Below are 17,722 nucleotides of genomic sequence, written 5' to 3'. Positions count from 1 at the left end.
GGAGACATAGGGTGACGGTTACCTGAGTGGGCTCCATGCTTGCAGTGGTATGGCGTCTGCACAGGTAACTCAGGAAAAAAGGAGCGAAATGATTGTCTGCCCTTGCTTTCACGGAGGGAGGGAGGGAACGGGGGCCTGACGATATGTACCCAGAACCACCCGCGACAATGTTTTAGCCCCATCAGGCATTGGGATCTCAACCCAGAATTCCAATGGGCAGTGGAGACTGCGGGAACTGTGGGATAGCTACCCACAGTGCAACGCTCCGGAAGTCGACTCTAGCCTCGGTACTGTGGAAGCGCTCCGCCGAGTTAATGCACTTAATGCACTTAGAGCATTTTCTGTGGGGACACATACACTCGAATATATAAAACCGATTTCTAAAAAACCGACTTCTATAAATTCGACCTTATTCCGTAGTGTAGACATACCCAGAGTAAGGTAATCAGGAATCCCAAATCCAGCAGTAGTGGCTGGGTAGCTCTGACTACGTAAGTAGGGTTAGAGCTGATCCCTACTTGGATAGAAAACCTATCTAGCTACTGCAAGAAGTGGTGATGACAGCTGCGTAAGATGAGCTTTTTTTAATTTTCTTTTCCTTTCTTTTTTTGCCAGAAGGGCAACAGGGGATGAATCACTTGATGATGACCTGTTCTGTTCATTCCCTCTGGGATACCTGGCATTGGCCACTGTCGGAAGACAGGATACTGGGCTAGATGGACCTTTGGTCTGATCCAGTATGGCTGTTCTTATGCTTTGAACTTAATTTTCCAATTATTTTAGGAAAGAAAAATGTAAAAAATTCTATTATGCGCAACTGAAACCCTCATCATGTGTCATTAAGGTTTACAACCTTTAGCTTTGCAACAGACTGCTGCCACTTGAGTTACAAGACCAATTACATTGGCTGGCAACAGGAAAAAGCTGTTATTCCAGAGAAGGGATGGATTGCTGAGTCCAGGTGCTGAGTTCTAGGGGTCGTTGGTGTTGGGGGAGCCCAGCCAGGTAGATCCAGTATGTGTGTGCGCGTGTGCACACATGAGAGACACTTTATCACTCTCTTCACCCTCCTGCCTTGGGAGTTGGGGGAGCTCCTACCCCACAGATACCACATGGGACTGCAGAGCACTTATGGGGGAGGCTGGCCCAGTTTTTTCTTCACGTGGGTATGGGTCACTGGAATCATGTGCTGGCATCTTCAAGGCTCTCCAAGAACGGTAACTGCTACTGCTGCTTTGGTGATGGCAACATGAACCCAACCTTAGGAAGTCAGTGTTAACAAGTTTTGGCATACTGCCAAAACTTTCATGAAAACTGCAAGTGAAAGAAAGAAAAAGGCGACTTCTCGTAGTTTGTATCTCAGTGAAGCTGAACTAAACTTCATAGGACAAAAAGGCACTTCTCTAGTCCAAAGGCATTTCTCTTGCTGAATATCAAAGATTTGCTGCAAACAACAGGTACGAGAACTACCCAAAAGAAAAGGCTGCAAGAATCCTTTATAATGGAAAGTGTTAGGCAACCTAAATACAGGCATTGTTACCAGTTCCCCCTATAATATACAAGCACTAGCAATAATCCTCACTAGCTTCCACCAAGCCTTCATTTATTTAGGAAAACAACTATTTCCAGAACAGCAAGCCCAATTCAAGTCCCTGTGCAGCTGAATTTCCACAGTTATTGGAAATACCCATTTCTGTAAAAATCAGTCTCTGACCATTGTTATGTCCAACTATATTCACTTGTTCTCAAGGCTCTAAGCTGTGGCCCTCAAGGGCAACTGTTCTAAAAAAAAAGAAAAAAAAAAAGGGTATTTGACTACAAATTGAAAATGTATCTTCCGAGCCATGCTGTGTATTTTTAAAATAGAAGTGTTTGAATCAGACCCATCACTACAGAGAGGAGGTAGACTGCACCATCTTCTGCCACTTTTCTCTGCAGCCCGAGGAGCAGTTCTGGTATGAACTGGGAGTTCTCTGAAGAGCAGCTGTGCCTTCCCTGATGAAGCTGCTCAGCAGCTCCCCTGCTGGCTGGCTGCTCCATTGCAAGGCAGGGAAGAGAAAGCAGCTCTGGTTTCTCCTTTGTCTGCTTTCCTGCGGAGCGGTAGGAACCTGAGGAAGAGTAGGACAGGTGCTCAACTAGCTTTGCCTGAGCCTACGGAAGCACCACGTAACAAAGGATGTCTCCCTTCCCTCCCACAGTCTCATACAGCAGCCCAGGAGAAGAGAAAAAAGAGAAGCTGAGAACCCAACAACCAGTTAAAGCTCCCAGACTCTCTACCCTGGCCCAGGTTAGGGGCTGCTTGAATTTGCACCAGATAGCAACGGTTTCTTAAGGAACTATATGACAACTAGGGCTAGCTAGAGTGCAACATGCTCCACCCACTCTCCCCTTCTCTGTATCCAGAGCAAAAAGGGCACAGGAGGAATATTTCTGTAAATTCATGCACATAAATCCTGAAGCAAATTTTGCCCTCAGTTATATCACTGTAAATCTGACATAATTCCACTGAAGTTATTGTCAATTACTCAGGATTAACTCTAGTGTAACAGAGCAGAATTTGACTGCTGGCTTTTAACCTCTTGATCCTTACTGCAGTTCCAACCTAATATCCTAAATGAAAAATGTGCTGAGTCAGAACACACAAATATAATTTAAGAAATCATAGAAATACAATTCTACATCATCCCATTATACTCCTTGATAGTCTCCCATGAAATCTTCCAATTTATGTGGCGACATGAAAAACAATTATCTTAGACATTTGCAGCTTTTCTAGTCTACCCTGTATGTTAACTTTGTCGCCATATGTTTGACTACATTTCTCTCTGCGGCATCTAAATTCCACACACCTTTAAAAATGCAATTTCCCCCCACTAACAGAAGGTGTCTGGTAAGCAAAAGAATTTTGAATAAGACATGAAACCTTTATCTAATTAAAAAAATGCTTTAGTGTTGAATTTGGCATCAAGAATAATGTGTTAGCTGGCATCCCAGCTGAGACTGATTTGTATCATTGTAGTATGTCAAAAATGAACAGAATAACCCATTAAGAGTATTTGGTTGATGCTCAACTTTACTTTTTTTTTAAATAAAATGATATTCATCGTTTCAAGGATCAGATGGCATATACAGGCACACTTATCAATCATAAAAATATGGTCACAGTTCTCAACTCATTTTAAACTCACACTGAACACAAGTTCTTCTTTCAATCCATGAGTAGTTTTAAACTGTTTGGCAAGGTGACTGATTGGAATAGGTTACTACAATAAAGCAAACCCACTAGTAGCGACTTAAATATACCTTTTAGACTCCAAAAATGTAACATCAGCAGCAATGGTACAGGGACATATACTCCCTTCAAAAGCTTAAGCTAAGGATTTTTAAATGTGAATTTGATGCTAATGAAAGAAGTCAGATTGAAACCCTGGTGAAGGAAGTTCTTGATTGATGCACGCAACAGGTCTATAGCCTGAGTAGCAGCAGTGCAAACTTCCCTACACTGCTAATGTGTCAACTTCCGGCCAATATGTCCCAACCTTGAACCTAGAAGGGGGTCAAAAATCTAGGGGTGAAAGAGTAGTTAAATCTCCATGCATACTCAACAGCTGGCCTGTCAAGACTGCCATTACAAGGGTGTCAAGTAGTGTAGTGTTTTTTGTGATGCTGATGCTTGTTCACTTGGAACTGGAATGAAATCAAATTAAATTTCATAAACTTCTGGATAACTACAGATGCTACTAACCACCCTGTGACATATGTTGTAGATATGCCTTATCAATCCCTCAAGAAATCCACTTCCCCATGAACTGACAGTTCTCAGAAGTGCTGATATAAAGCAGATAGTGCTTACTTCATTTAAGCATAACAGTTGCTCATTCCTTTGGATGCATGCAGACACACTAGAGGGCAGGAGTAATCTTCTGGACTCTGACAACAGGCAGAGACAAAGGAGAGATCCTGATGTGCAGTGGGACTAACAGTCAGGATGAGGCAAGAAATGACTGGCCAGGGCCCTCTGGTAACTTAAAATTATGGATTTCAGCTTTCTGATCTATTTAATTATTGTAATTTATATGCTATCATTGATAGGAATGCATCCGATGAAGTGAGCTATAGCTCATGAAAGTTTATGCTCAAATAAATTGGTTAGTCTCTAAGGTGCCACTAGTACTCCTTTTCTTTTTGTCATTGATAACATAAATAATTTTGCAAAAAGAAAAGGAGTACTTGTGGCACCTTAGAGACTAACCAATTTATTTGAGCATGAGCTTTCGTGAGCATGCTCAAATAAATTGGTTAGTCTCTAAGGTGCCACAAGTACTCCTTTTCTTTTTGCGAATACAGACTAACACGGCTGTTCCTCTGAAACCTGTCATAAATAATTTTAAATTTTGTTTTCCTTTTCTCTTCCTGGGAGAGGCCTGGACCCTGGTTCCGCATCAGTATGGCAGAAGCTGTGCTACTTGAATATCACTCTGAGTTGCCATTTACACAGCGGTCTTTAAATTATGACTCCAGGGAACAACCAAAGATGACTTTGAGCAGTATTGCACCACCACTTGGTAAAACAAGACATTTTTCACTTTACATTTATCATCTTTGCATACAGCACTGTCTATACTTTTAATGGAAACTTTCCCAATGTATACTTAAGCTATTTTTTTATTTCCAATAGAAGGAGTTTAGATGTTATTCCAACAGCAAACTGTGGAATAACAAGTTTCACTTTTGTTACTTATTCATTCTTTAGAGTATACTGATAATGGTATTTGTGTTTTCAATTCATTGTTTTTCCAGGTTCTTGTATAATCAAGAAGAAGAAAAAACACACCAGCAAGTCCTGACACAAATCACAGAGCAAGAGACTAGTTATATAGGAGAAGCACTGAAATAATCAAGTATCAGGGGGTAGCCGTGTTAGTCTGTACCCACAAAAACAACAAGGAGTCCGGTAGCACCTTAAAGACTAACATTTATTTGGGCATAAGCTTTCGTGGGTAAAAAACCACTTCTTCAGATGCAATAACTGAAATAATGATACAAGTAACAAAGTGGGTGGTATATATTTTGTATGAATTCTGTACCGTTAAGGTGTTGCCATGCAGTTAAATATACTACGTAGATGTCTTTTTGATGCTTATAATTTTCCTTAACTAAGTTTTCACAAATTATTTATTGCTGGAGATACTTGTAGAAATTTTTCCACTATGAATTATAATGCTTGCTTTGAGAAATACTCAGTGATAAAGAAGGGCATAATACGGTACACAGTACATTGTATCAGAGACCAATAAAACCAGTACTGGTGCTAGATTATGTTGAAAATAAGAAAGCAGTGATGAGCAATTTGATTTCCAATAATGTTTATGTGGATAGTTCCAAAAAAGTTATTAACATCTCCACTTCCACCACATCATTACCAATAAAGGTTAGAATCAGCTATACGCAATATTTAGAGTAGTGGATGTAAGTAACGCAGTGTTTACACAGACACTGCGTCACCCTAACTATACCGACATAAGCCTTATGCCTCTTGTGTAGGAGGAGTTATTACGTTGGTGTAGTAGGGCACTTACATTGTGGGAGAAAGGCTGTAGCATAGACAATGACATAATTAGGTCAACATAAGCTGCCTTATGTTGACCTGTATAGTGTAGACCAGCCCTAAGATTCTGTATCAAGGTATGAATCACCAGCAGAGGTGAAGAAGTCAGTTTTCTTTGAGACTACAGATATTTATTCACCTCTCTGTCAGATATAAATTAAGCATTGTAAGCTAACACAGTGAATGCCAATTTACATGCAAAGTCATCGACGAGATGTGAAGTGAACAGGGAAGTAGTGCACAGGAAAAAATAAGCCATGGGTGTCTATCTTCAGTGATGGAGAATTCACACAACTCTCGGTAAAATTGTTGTGATGGTTAACTACTTTCACTATTAAAAATGTATGTCTTATTTCCAGTGTGAATTTGTTTTCTAGCTTCAACTTCCAGCCACTGCTAGGCTGGAAAACTCATTATTAATATTTGTTCCCACGTAGGTATTTATACTTAATTTACCTCTAGCACTAATCAATTTCTCATAAGGACAGTTTCTTCCTCTTCCTTTAGTTTAAATAAAATGTTTCAAGATTAAATATCTCCTCTTGGAGTGGGTTTTTTTCTGTTCATAAGATATTTTATTGTAAGAGATTTCCAAAGAAAAAAGATAGTCCTTGGTCACACCCATTAAGGTTTTCCACTGACTGCCCTGCAAAGTTTGGGGTAATTTGTGTTCAAAATATGAATGATGTTTATAACTTTCTACCCGTAACTTGTGTTCAAGTCTTAGATTTACTGATACTTGAATATTTACTGGAGTGTGGTCAGACCAAATTATAGGCCCTAATTTAACTTATGGGACTGACGAAGAATTTGAGACTATTCTTTTGAGTAGAGATAATAGTAATGGAGTGTAAAATAAGAAGTACACTCTTTGGCACTTGAGGAAATTTCTCCAAAGCATCCAAAGAGAAATTAACCCCCTCTAAAAAGAGGAGCATGAAGAGAGCAACTGAAATCTGTTTCGGGAAAGTTTGCCAGCAGGCTTAAACTCTTACCCCTAGAAGTGCGGGGGAAAGTTGGACAAGATCCCTATATAAGCATTAGTCATTTCAGGATTCTGGAGTCCAGCCAATGTTTACATGTAAACCACTTAAACCATTCAGAAACATGCACAGAGCCAGTTGGGAGTGAGTTGTGGGGCATATTAATTGAAGAAAACTATTTTTTAAATTTTTCATTAATTCCTTTCTCATAACAGAGAACAACGAAAACTATTAGTTACTTTTGTGGTGAAAGTTGTTGGATGGGATTGTTCACATGGTTTTTGTACATGAAGAAACCTTTAGCTTTTATAAATTTCATTCATTATAAGAGAAATTTTTCTTCATAGATTTACACGTGAACAAGCAGGTTACAATAAGGCATAGCAGACTTCATAGCTTGGTAGTTTACTGTCAGCTTCCCACAGAGGCTTCCATTTTCTAGCAAGAGAAATCCTGAAATAGGAGAGTTCTTTTCTCTCTTTGGAGGTGGGTCCCCCCCCACACCATGAAAGCTGAGGTACTTCAATAGGATTGGCTTGAGTCTGTCTCCCAGTTAGGACTCTCTCAGCCCTTATCCATTATCAGAGACGAAGAGAAGCTAAGGTTTCTTTAACATAACAAAATATATTGCACCTCATTTATTTACCTGTATGTATATCCAACAATACGCACACTGGAACAGTGGTAAAAATTTTCAAGATCATAAATTCTGTTTTGCAGTAACTTTTTTCTCTTCTCTCTCATGCAGTAAAGTATTGATGCAGTTTAGAAGCAGCTTCTGGTTGTCAATTCAGATATTGGCTTTGTACTGAAATTATATCTGCACACTTTATGTTATTGTGCCTTTTTTCTGTATTTAAAAATCTTGGAAATTTTAACAAATTATCTCTAAGAGTAGGCTGCCATGAGCTGGAACTACTTTTCTGTGACTGATATTGGGGAAAACTTTTGGTGCTCATGCAACCTATCCTACACTGCACTCCCAAACACCTGCAAAATTCCCTCGAGTGTGGAAGCTGGAACAGGAGCCATTTGATTTTGCCAGTGGGGCCACTCAATTCATTAAAAGGACTGGGATCTACCATTTGACTAGGGGAATTGCCAACTCTCTTCAAAAAACTTCCATGAAGAACCTCTCCCTTCTGGAGAAAGGGCACACTGGAGGAGAAAAGGAGAAAATTTTCAATGAGAAAAGAAAACTAACTGGAATAAATTTCCCAGGGGAAAAAAGTCCTTGCTAAAGACTAACAGAAAGCAATAGGAAATAACAGCTCCCTTCATGAAGTCAAAGATAGTGAAGAGGGGGTGGTCAGTTCTGCAAACATGCCCGCAGGAGGAATTTTTCTTGATGGAGGAGACAGACAGACAAAAGATTCTGCCTCTGTTCTCCTGAGTCGTACAGAAAGATCCATGACTAATGATATATGTTAAGTACAGTGGATTAATCCCAAGAAAAGCTGTGATTTTAAGGAAGTAAATCAGTTGGGAATGATCAATATCTTCTATATAGAAATAGCCAGTTATGATTACTAATAATTTTAAGGGGTTTTAGCGATTGTACTTTTTCGGCTGGTAAGGTAAAAATTTTTTTTTACTTGTCTTAGAATAGTGAAATAGCTTTATTAAGTATAGTGGAGTAAGAAAGGAGTTAGAATAGTTTTACAAGCTAAGGGCCACATTCTACTATCAATCCATACACAAACTCTCCCACTGAAGTTAACATATAGAGATTGATACTAAGATATGACCTCACATTAACACATTAGTAAAACATCATGGGTGGGTACATTTTGTTTTCAAGTGGTAATTTAATACATTCTAGTATTCAGAATAAAAATACATTAATATTGTCAAACATAGGTATAAAATAAAGCTTTAAATAAAATTCCCAGAATACTATGTAAGAGCAAATCCATAATTTTATTCTTAACGCTATTAACTTCAGGCTACATTTCTTAGGTCACCAGCCTCCTAAAAGCAAAAACAGTGTAAAACAAGTCTTCATTTGTTCAAAGCTTCAGTGATAAATATTTGCTAGTCTACTTTGTGAAGAACTGGTGCATTCTTTCCAACTTTACACTAAACAGATATACCAGAAAACTACCAGGACCCTACAGCTGGTGATTAATTTCTGGTTTCCTCTTGGTGTGTCTTAGAAAATGATCCAAGGCAATGCGGAAAGCAGCTGTAACTGGACATCAAAATCATGAACACTAAAAATAAAAATTAAACTCCTGAAGTATACTAGCAAACAAAATGTGAGCTACACATTTCTGACAGTACAATAGTTACTAAGGAATTTTCACACTCATTTTCATAAGAGATAAAAATATTTAAATAAATATTTATAGTAGATTGAAGCTGAAACAAACTCTAATGTACAAAATGGACAAATGTATCTATTTTTAAAATGTAAATATTCTTCTAGCTCATTTAAAAAGTGAATTTGCAGAATAAATTGAGTAGAGCACAGATATATGTGCTGAATTGCCTAAATAACCTGGCTACAGGGTACATTCACCATTCTGCCCTGTTCTGAAATCTTTGGTACTTCCTGGTTTATTATTTTATTTATTATAATTTATACAGAGCCCATTACCACAGTATCTAGGTGCACTGGGAATTTTATTAAAGTCAAAACATTTCCAAGGGGGCTAATACCCTACCACTCCCACCTTTATGTACCATAACTTTAAAAGGACAGAGACTAGAAAGGCCTTGTCCATAGAAAAATGACTAGGAAAAACAACTCGCAGTTACAGAAATGCCATATATCAATCTTTATGTCACCAGACTTAGATTTAGGTAATTCCAGAGACCAACCTCTATCACCTGCATCTTATTTTGATTGGGTTTAAGATAGTCAAACTTAACCCAGGCCTTTATCAATGCCAATTATTTGGAGAGCAAGGAAATGGCTCCTTCTGGATCTAACAAAAAGGACACACACAAAGAAGTGTTGTTAGCAGATTGATGATATTGCATGTCTTTTGTTTCATGATTTGCTCCAGCAGCTGCACATACACAATAAGGTGGTAAGAATATTGAGCTTCTTGAAACCCCACATCTGAGAGGAAAATAAATCATCCTTCATCAATCTCTGGGAACTTTCCAATAGGAGGAGAGAGGGGGACCAACCTAAGGTAATTCCTGCCACTCCTGATAAGTCACACAAGTGAGTCAATGGCACCTAATGGAAAATTAGCAAGAACATATGACTTCTATCCATTTCCATGAGGGGAAAGTCAACAGAGACTAATGTTACTTCCATTCTACATCCCCCTCTGAAAGCTGGCTTATGTCCAAAGAAGTAGAAGATGTAAGATGCTGCTGGAGCTGGCTTGCCACCACCTTCTCAATTATCTTTCCAAGAAAAGGGAGGTTACTGACAAGACTATCATATAAAAAGTCGACACTGCCAACTGTCGTTTTCTATGAAACTACTGTACTGCCTTTCAATTACTGAGTGTGAAAGCTGGCATGCCCGACTCCATGCCAACTATTACAAGAAAACATACTACAGGTCACCTGGTAGCTGAACCAAATTCAAAGAAACATTAACATTCAAAACAAAAATCAACGTAGTGATAACTCATTCATAGACATGATGTTTAAAATAACTTGAATATCATCTTGCACTGAAGAGCTCAAAACACTTGACAAATGTTAGTGGAATTAAGCCTCAAAACATCCTACCCCTTGTGAGGCAGGTAAGTAGTATTGGGTAAAATTTTCTGAAGTGCTTAAGAAACTGCTGCATCCACATGGAACCTTACTGACTTCAATCGGACTCCATGCAGACACAAGGGTCTGCCCAGTCAGATGTCATAGGATCAGGAACCAAGTGATTCATTCAGCAAGTCTTCTGCAGAAACAGGAATAAAACCAGTTTCCTGATGCCCTGGTCTACACCTTAACCACAAAAGACCATCCTTCCTTACCCCCTCCCTATGTGGTTTACCATATAGTCATGAACTTCTTTCATATCAGCACTTTCAGATGACTAATACAAGTCCACTATATAAAATGTTTTGAGAAAAACCATTAACTAATGACCTAATCTTAGCCTAACTAAAGCACAGCAAAAATATGCTTTAAAATATTATTGTAACAGGCTTCACCCCACATTAAAATTTTAACACTAGAATTTAGCCATCACAGATAAATGAACTAAATTTGTAAGCAATTTTGACCCAAGATTGTCATAATACATTTATTTCACCCTGTTGTGCATACACACTGAAATTAAAGTTCCTCCCATGGTTTTATCTTGCAAGACCAAATGATGTCATACAATGTGTAACTCTTTCCAAGGTATTATTTTTGAAAAGACATGCGATTCTGATCTATTTCTCCAGTTTTAAGTAATGTCAACCGTATTGTGGTTTGACAGAGATAAGATGATTTATAAAGGAGTTCTATATTTTTTTAACAGACAGCAGGGATACCTTTATATGCTCCAAAACAGCAGTTGCAACGTTTGTATGAAGATCGATGAGCCTTTTCTTTTCAAGTAGTTCTGGAAGAGAGCTGAAAAAATTAAATATAAAGTAAAACACTGAGTTGCACATTCTAGTGGAATTGTTCATTCACTATAATAAATGCATAAAATTATGAGAAGCAATGGTGAAGGTTACAAACTGAAAAACAAAGGAGTCAGGAAATACAAGAGTTAAGGTTCTCATAGAAACATTTACAGTATATTTAATGTGGGTAATTTAAGTAGCTGTAGTTTAGTGATAGAAAACAACTAACGTATATACAGTATGGGGAAAGTAATGCACCTAAATGTAAATGTATACAACTAGGAACAAAGAATGCAGACCATACTAATAAGATGGGGGGACACTAGTCCGAGAAGCAGTTACTCTGAAAAAGACTTTTGGGCACAGGATAATCAGCTGAACATGAGATTCCAGTGTGATGCTATGGCCAAAAGGGCTAAAGGCTTCCTCGGATGCATAACTAGGGGTATCTCAAGTAGGCGTAGAGAGATCGTATAACCTCTGTATTTGGCACTGATGCAACCACTGCTAGAGTACTGTGTCTAGTTCTGGGGTATGCAATTCAAGAAGGATTGATCAGATACACTGTACTGGTGACTCATAGCCCCATAGAAGGTGCTCGGCACTGTGGCATCTGAATAATCACTTATTAGTGATTATCCTTGATCACAGGGATAACTAATAGAGGTCAGGACCTAATTTATCAATAGGAAGTGGGAAGAGTGTGCAGCCTAGCCACAGGCATAAATTTAGAGGCCTCCTGCAAGTTGAGTGAGCTGCCAACATAAGGAAAGTTTGGCTGCAAAGAGAGAAGGCCAAGGGATAACAATTAGAAAGGCACCAAGTCCCCAAGAAAAGTAACTGACAGAAGAAACAGAAAAAAACCCAATACACCTAACAAACATACCCTAAATGTAGGCTATATAAAAAAAAGCCACAAGAGTAAAAAAACAAAAAACAAAACAAAACAAAACACCATAGGTAGAAGATCAGCAGCAGAGTGGGGGCTACCCATTTTAGAGCACTTAGTGCAACATGTATGACTACTTGCCTTGGGAGCAGGTGGTGTATGTACACATGCGGTGCGAGCAATTCACATCCATCAGAGACAGAGTATGGGCTCTTGAGGCCAGAGTGGCTGAACTGGAGGACAATGAGAGACGGTGGGGTATACAGAAAAGACTTTTAGAGACAAAGTAGGGTGGTCCCACCTCCTGTCCAACAGCCCCTATGCTGTTAAGGAGGATGAAAATCTTGGGGCAGGAGAGCATCAAGCTGGAGTAGAAGGAAACAGTCCCATAGTTGGGACCCACCTTCCAGATGATGTCATGATATCCTCTTGCACTGAGGATATCCCTCCGGGGGGCAGGGGCTTACTAGGAAGAGACAGGCAACTGTAGTGGGGATTTGATTACTAGAAACAGATTATGATAACCTGGAGAACTGCATAGTAAATTGCCAGCTGGATGTAAAGATAGCAGATCTCACGAGATATTAAGACGGCCCGGTAGGTAGTGCTGGGGATCAACTGGTGGTTGTGCTACATGTAAGTAACAATGAATTGGGAAAGGTAGGAGAGAGGTACTGGAGGGCAAATTTAGGCTGCTAGGTAACAGATCAAAGTCCAGGACCACCATGGTGGCATTTTCTGAATTACTTACATTTCCACATGCAGGGCCAGTAAGACAGGCAGGACTGCAAGGTCTCAATGCATGAATGAGATGATGGTACAAGGAGGAGGGATTTAGGTTTATTAAGAACTGGGGAACATTTGGGTAAGGAGTAGCCTATACAGGAGAGATTGGCTCCACATAAAAAAAAAAACGGAACCAGACTGCTGGCATGTAAAACTAAAAAGGCTGTAGTGGATTTTTTAAACCAAGGGATGGGGGAAAGCTGACACGTGCATAGTAGTACACTGTTCAGGCAGGCAGTGGAGTGGACGAAGATCTAACTCTGGAAGGAGAAAGCAGTAAAGAAAGATTTTCTAGATGGGAGCCCAAAATGGCCAAGATTGCATGCTATAATAGTACAGGGCTGGAGGACATGGGGATAGAAACCAAAAAGAATGTTTCCCACAGGAACCCTGACGTGCTTGGAAAGATGATCCCTGGGCTCCCTATCAGATCATACAACTCCCAAGAGAACAAAGTATATGGGTGGCAGATATCTTCCAACTATGTTTTGAAGAGATGGAAGAAAATGAACACTCAAATAGCGAAGTCACACTATTCGGGTGTTTTAGGGCCCTCCCAAAATCCAGTCACAGTTTCAATTCCAGAACTCATCGGTCCAGAGGCAGAAGCACTTAAAATGGCAGATAAGGATAGCAGGGGTGACTCTAGCTGTGTCATCACCATAAGATGACTCAGTGCAGGAAACATCTTCAGTATTGAGAAAGTCTGCACCAGAGACATCTGAACCATGAAGGTCGGTGGCCGAGTCATGGGCTCAGAGATGATTGCTAGCAAGTGTTACAGTATTGACACTAGTACTGAGGAGTTATTACTGGGGAAAATATGGACCATCGGTACTCTGTGACCAGTTAATACATCACAGGGATCCAGTCAGGGCTGCAAACTGCTTTTCCATTGAGGGGCATGAGCCAACAGAGAGACATGGCTCATCTTACTAGGCACTAGGGAGGGTGACCTTTGTCTATGCTTACCCTGGGAACTCTGTTCCTTCCCACCCCTTCCTGACAACAACTGGGCGTAGACTCAGTGACCTAGGGGTTCAATGTCTTTGATGAAGAATGAACACAGAGACTTGGTGTACGGCTGCATCTCACCAGAACATTAGCCAAGAGCAAATGAGCCAGCTTGACAGGATTTTTAGCTTCAGACTCTGAAGAGGCCCTTTTTGATAGCTCCAGAAGAAAGCTTGAAAAGGGCTATCAGGCCTTTCTGCATTCTTTTGGAAAAGGAGAGACAGATTAAACATTTGTCAGAGATGTGTCCCTCACTGAGACAAAACAGACACCTGGAGTATTCACCATGGTGTAAGTATGGACCACAGTTTCAGGTGGTACCTGTGGGTACTTGGTGACCAGCCATTGCACGAGAGGGACACAATATGGGCCATAAGGTCATATACCAGCCTTGCAAGAGGGATATGTTTAAAATGTCAGGGTTTTGGCTCAGCCATACTGGGTCAGACCAATGGTCCATCTAGCCCACTATCCTGTCTTCCGACAGTGGCCAATGCCAGAAGTTTCAGAGGGAATGAAAAGAACAGGGCAATCACCAAGTGATCCATCCCCTGTTGTCCACTCCCAGCATCTGACACTCAGAGGCTTAATGACAGCCAGAGCATGGGGTTGTATCCCTGACCATCTTGGCTAATAATAGTCATTGATGGACCTATCATCCCATGACCTTAACTAATTCTTTTATTAAACCAGTTATAGTTTGACCTTTACAACATCCCACTGCAATGAGTTCCATAGATTAGCTGTGCATTGTGTGGAAAAAGTACTTCCTCATGTTGGTATTAAACCTGCTGCCTATTAATTTCACTGGGTGACTTCTGGTTCTTACATTACATGAAGGAGTAAATAATCCCTTATTCACTTTCTTCACGCCATTCATGATTTCATAGACCTCTGTCATATCCCTCCTTAGTCATCTCGTTTCCAAACTGAATAGTGCTAGTCATTTTAATCTCTCTTCAGATGGAAGCTGTTCCCATACCCTTAATCATTTTTGTTGCACGTCTTGGTAACTTTTCCATTTCTAATACATATTTTTTGAGATGGGGTGACCCAAATTGCATACAGTATTCAAGGTGTGGACGTACCATGGATTTCTATAGTGGCATTATGACATTTACTGTCTTATCTATCCCTTTCCTAATGGCTCCTAAAATTGTTAGCTTTTTTGACAGCTGCTGCACACTGAGTGGATGTTTTCAGAAAACTATCCACAAGGACTCCAATATCTCTTTCTTGAGTGGTAACAGATAATTTAGATCCCATAATTTTGTATGCATAGTTGGGATTATACTTACTTTGCATTTGTCAACATTCAATTTCAATTGCCATTTTGTTGCTCATTCAAGTAATTTTGTGAGCTCCCTTTGTATCTCTTTGTCTCAGCTTTGGACGTAACTATCTTGTGTACTTTTGTATTGTCTGCAAACTTTGCCACCTCACTGTTTAGCCCTTTTTCCAGATCATTTATGAATGTATTGAACAGCAATGGGCCCAGTACAGATCCATGGAGGACAGAGCTATTTACCTCTCTCCCCTCTGAAAACTGGCCATTTATTCCAACCCTTAGTTTCTTGTCTTTTAACCAATTACTGATCCATGACAGGACCGTCCCTCTTATCCCATGACTGCTTACTTTGTTTAAGAGCCTTTGGTGAGGGACCTTGTCAAAGTTAGTATTTTTGCAATTTCGTATTTGAGTTCCTTCAAAACTCTTGGGTGAATACCATCTGGTTTTGGTGACATATTACTGTTTAATATATCAATTTGTTCCCAAACTTCCTCTACAGACACCTCAATCTGGAATAGCCTCTCAGATCTGTCACCTAAAAAGAATGTCTCAGCTGTGGGAAACTACCTCACATCCTCTGCAGTGAAGACTGATTCATTTAAAAAGAATTCATTTAACTTCTCTGCAATGGCCTTGTCTTCCTTGAGTGCTCCTTTAGCATCTTGATTACCCATTGGCCCTACTGATTGTTTGGCGGGCTTCCTGTTTCTGATGTACTTAAAACGTATTTTGCTGTTAGTTTTTGAGTCTTTTTCCTAGCTGCTCTTCAAATTCTTTTTTTGGCCTGCCTAATTATACTTTTACACTTGACTTACCAGAGTTTATTCTTCTTTCTGTTTTCCTCAGTAGGATTTGACTTCCAATTTTTATATGCCTTTTTGCCTCTAGCTGCTTCTTTTACTCTGTTGTTGAGCCATGGTGGCATTTTTTGGGTCCTCTTACGATTCTTTTTAATTTGGGGTATACATTTAGTTTCAGCCTCTGTTATGGTGGTTTTTAAAAAGTTTCTATGCAGCTTGCAGGCATTTCACTCGTGACTGTTCCTTTTAATTCCTGTTTAACTATCTTCCTCACGTTTGTGTAGTTCCCCTTTCTGAAGTTAAATGCTACTATGGTAGGCTTTTTGGTTTTCTCCCTAACCCACAAGGATGTTAAAATTAATTATATTATGGTAGCTACCAAGAAGTTCAGCTATATTCATCTCCTGGACCAGATCCTGTGCACCACTTAGGATTAAATCAAAAATTGTCTCTCCCCTTGGGGGTTCCAGGTCTAGCTGCATCAACAAGCAGTCATTAATGGTAACTAGAATCCTTATTTCTGCATCCCTTCCCGAGGTGACATGTACACAGTCGATTTGGGGTAGTTGAAATCCCCCATTATTGTTGAGTCCTCTATTTTTATAGCCTCTCTAGCCTTCCTGAGCGTCTAAGTACCCGTTACATGGGGTAACTTCACACCTAAACGGAATTCCTAGTGATTAATCTTATCATTTTGCCAATGAGTGTTAAACTACAACAACTGTAAATTAATGCTAACTACACTAATTATTCAAATATAATAAACTAGCCTAACAACTAGTTTCACAGTGTGAAGAGTAAAGTGCGTGGTTCGGTGTCACCCCCATAGGTGGTAAAAAGGAAGTTAAGGAACTGAGGGGCAGTTGGGCCCACTCCACACCTTTAGTCCTTGGATGGGGGTGTGGCATGTGACGACATCTAATCCCAATGGGTTCTGCTGGCCAGTAGAATCCAATCTCACACGAATGGACTGCATGTGCACCAGAAGCAGAATCCATGCAGATAATCACTGAAAGAACAATCTCCTCCAAAGTCTATTTTTTGAGGTTTTGCCATACCGGGCAACAAACATCTAAATTCTTGCTTAACATTCCAATTGATTTTTTGAAAGTTGGTAAAATCATCAGGAGATATTAAAATCAGAACAGCGGAAAATATACCTAATGGAAAGCTATTTTATCTACACTACTAGTGCTTTATTAATTACTTACCTAACAGCTGAAGTTAGCTTAGCTGTATTATCAGAAAGCATACTTATTGCTCCTTCATCCTCCCCTTCAATTCCCTGTGGAAAGAGTTTCATTAAGGTACATCCATGTATACTGGAGACAAAAACCATATTTGTAAATATGTTAATTTATTTCTTCTCTATTTTCTCACACTGACAGTGTCGGGAGAATAATACTTCTACTACGCACATCCATAAAGAACTTATTGGCCAAAAAATTTTAATTAAAATTATAAATGAAAAAGTCTAGGAGTTAGAAAAACCACATTGTACAGATGTCATTCGAAACAAAGAGGAAGGTGGGCTTCCTAAAGGCCATAATCCATTTTAGATAATAATTTGAAGAATTTCACAGCTCATGGAGAAGTCCCTCACCACTTTGGATATGGTGGTACAGAAAGAACATTATCAAGGTGTTTGGATCAAGACCAAAGTCTATTACCACCTTACAACTAATTTAGGAGGAGCTATTTTCAACATGTTTGTCTTCAAACCCGACTCAGATTAAAATTGCTGTGCATTTTTGGAGTGGCTGTTAACATATGAACCTGGTTACCCCACATTACAATTTTTTTCAAATACTTAAATAATTAAGTC

At 39.6% G+C, this 17,722-nt stretch overlaps 1 protein-coding gene across 2 annotated transcripts in view; it reads right to left on the bottom strand.

Moving 5' to 3' along the window:
• SCFD1 (sec1 family domain containing 1) overlaps positions 1 to 17,722 on the bottom strand; it is a 150,142-nt gene that overhangs the window by 72,802 nt on the left and 59,618 nt on the right. For both annotated transcript variants that reach the window (XM_048852399.2, XM_048852400.2), the window contains exons 13-14: positions 17,109 to 17,182; positions 11,040 to 11,121 (exon numbers count right to left, since the gene is read on the bottom strand). In XM_048852399.2, the coding sequence (XP_048708356.1) occupies positions 11,040 to 11,121; positions 17,109 to 17,182 (156 nt within the window). The remainder of the gene's footprint in view (positions 1 to 11,039; positions 11,122 to 17,108; positions 17,183 to 17,722) is intronic.

This window comes from Caretta caretta, chromosome 6 (genome assembly GCF_965140235.1).
Source record: "Caretta caretta isolate rCarCar2 chromosome 6, rCarCar1.hap1, whole genome shotgun sequence".
Classification (NCBI taxonomy): Eukaryota; Metazoa; Chordata; order Testudines; family Cheloniidae; genus Caretta; species Caretta caretta.
The sequence above is the reverse complement of the archived record's forward strand: the minus strand, read 5'-3'. Positions and strand labels throughout refer to the sequence as shown.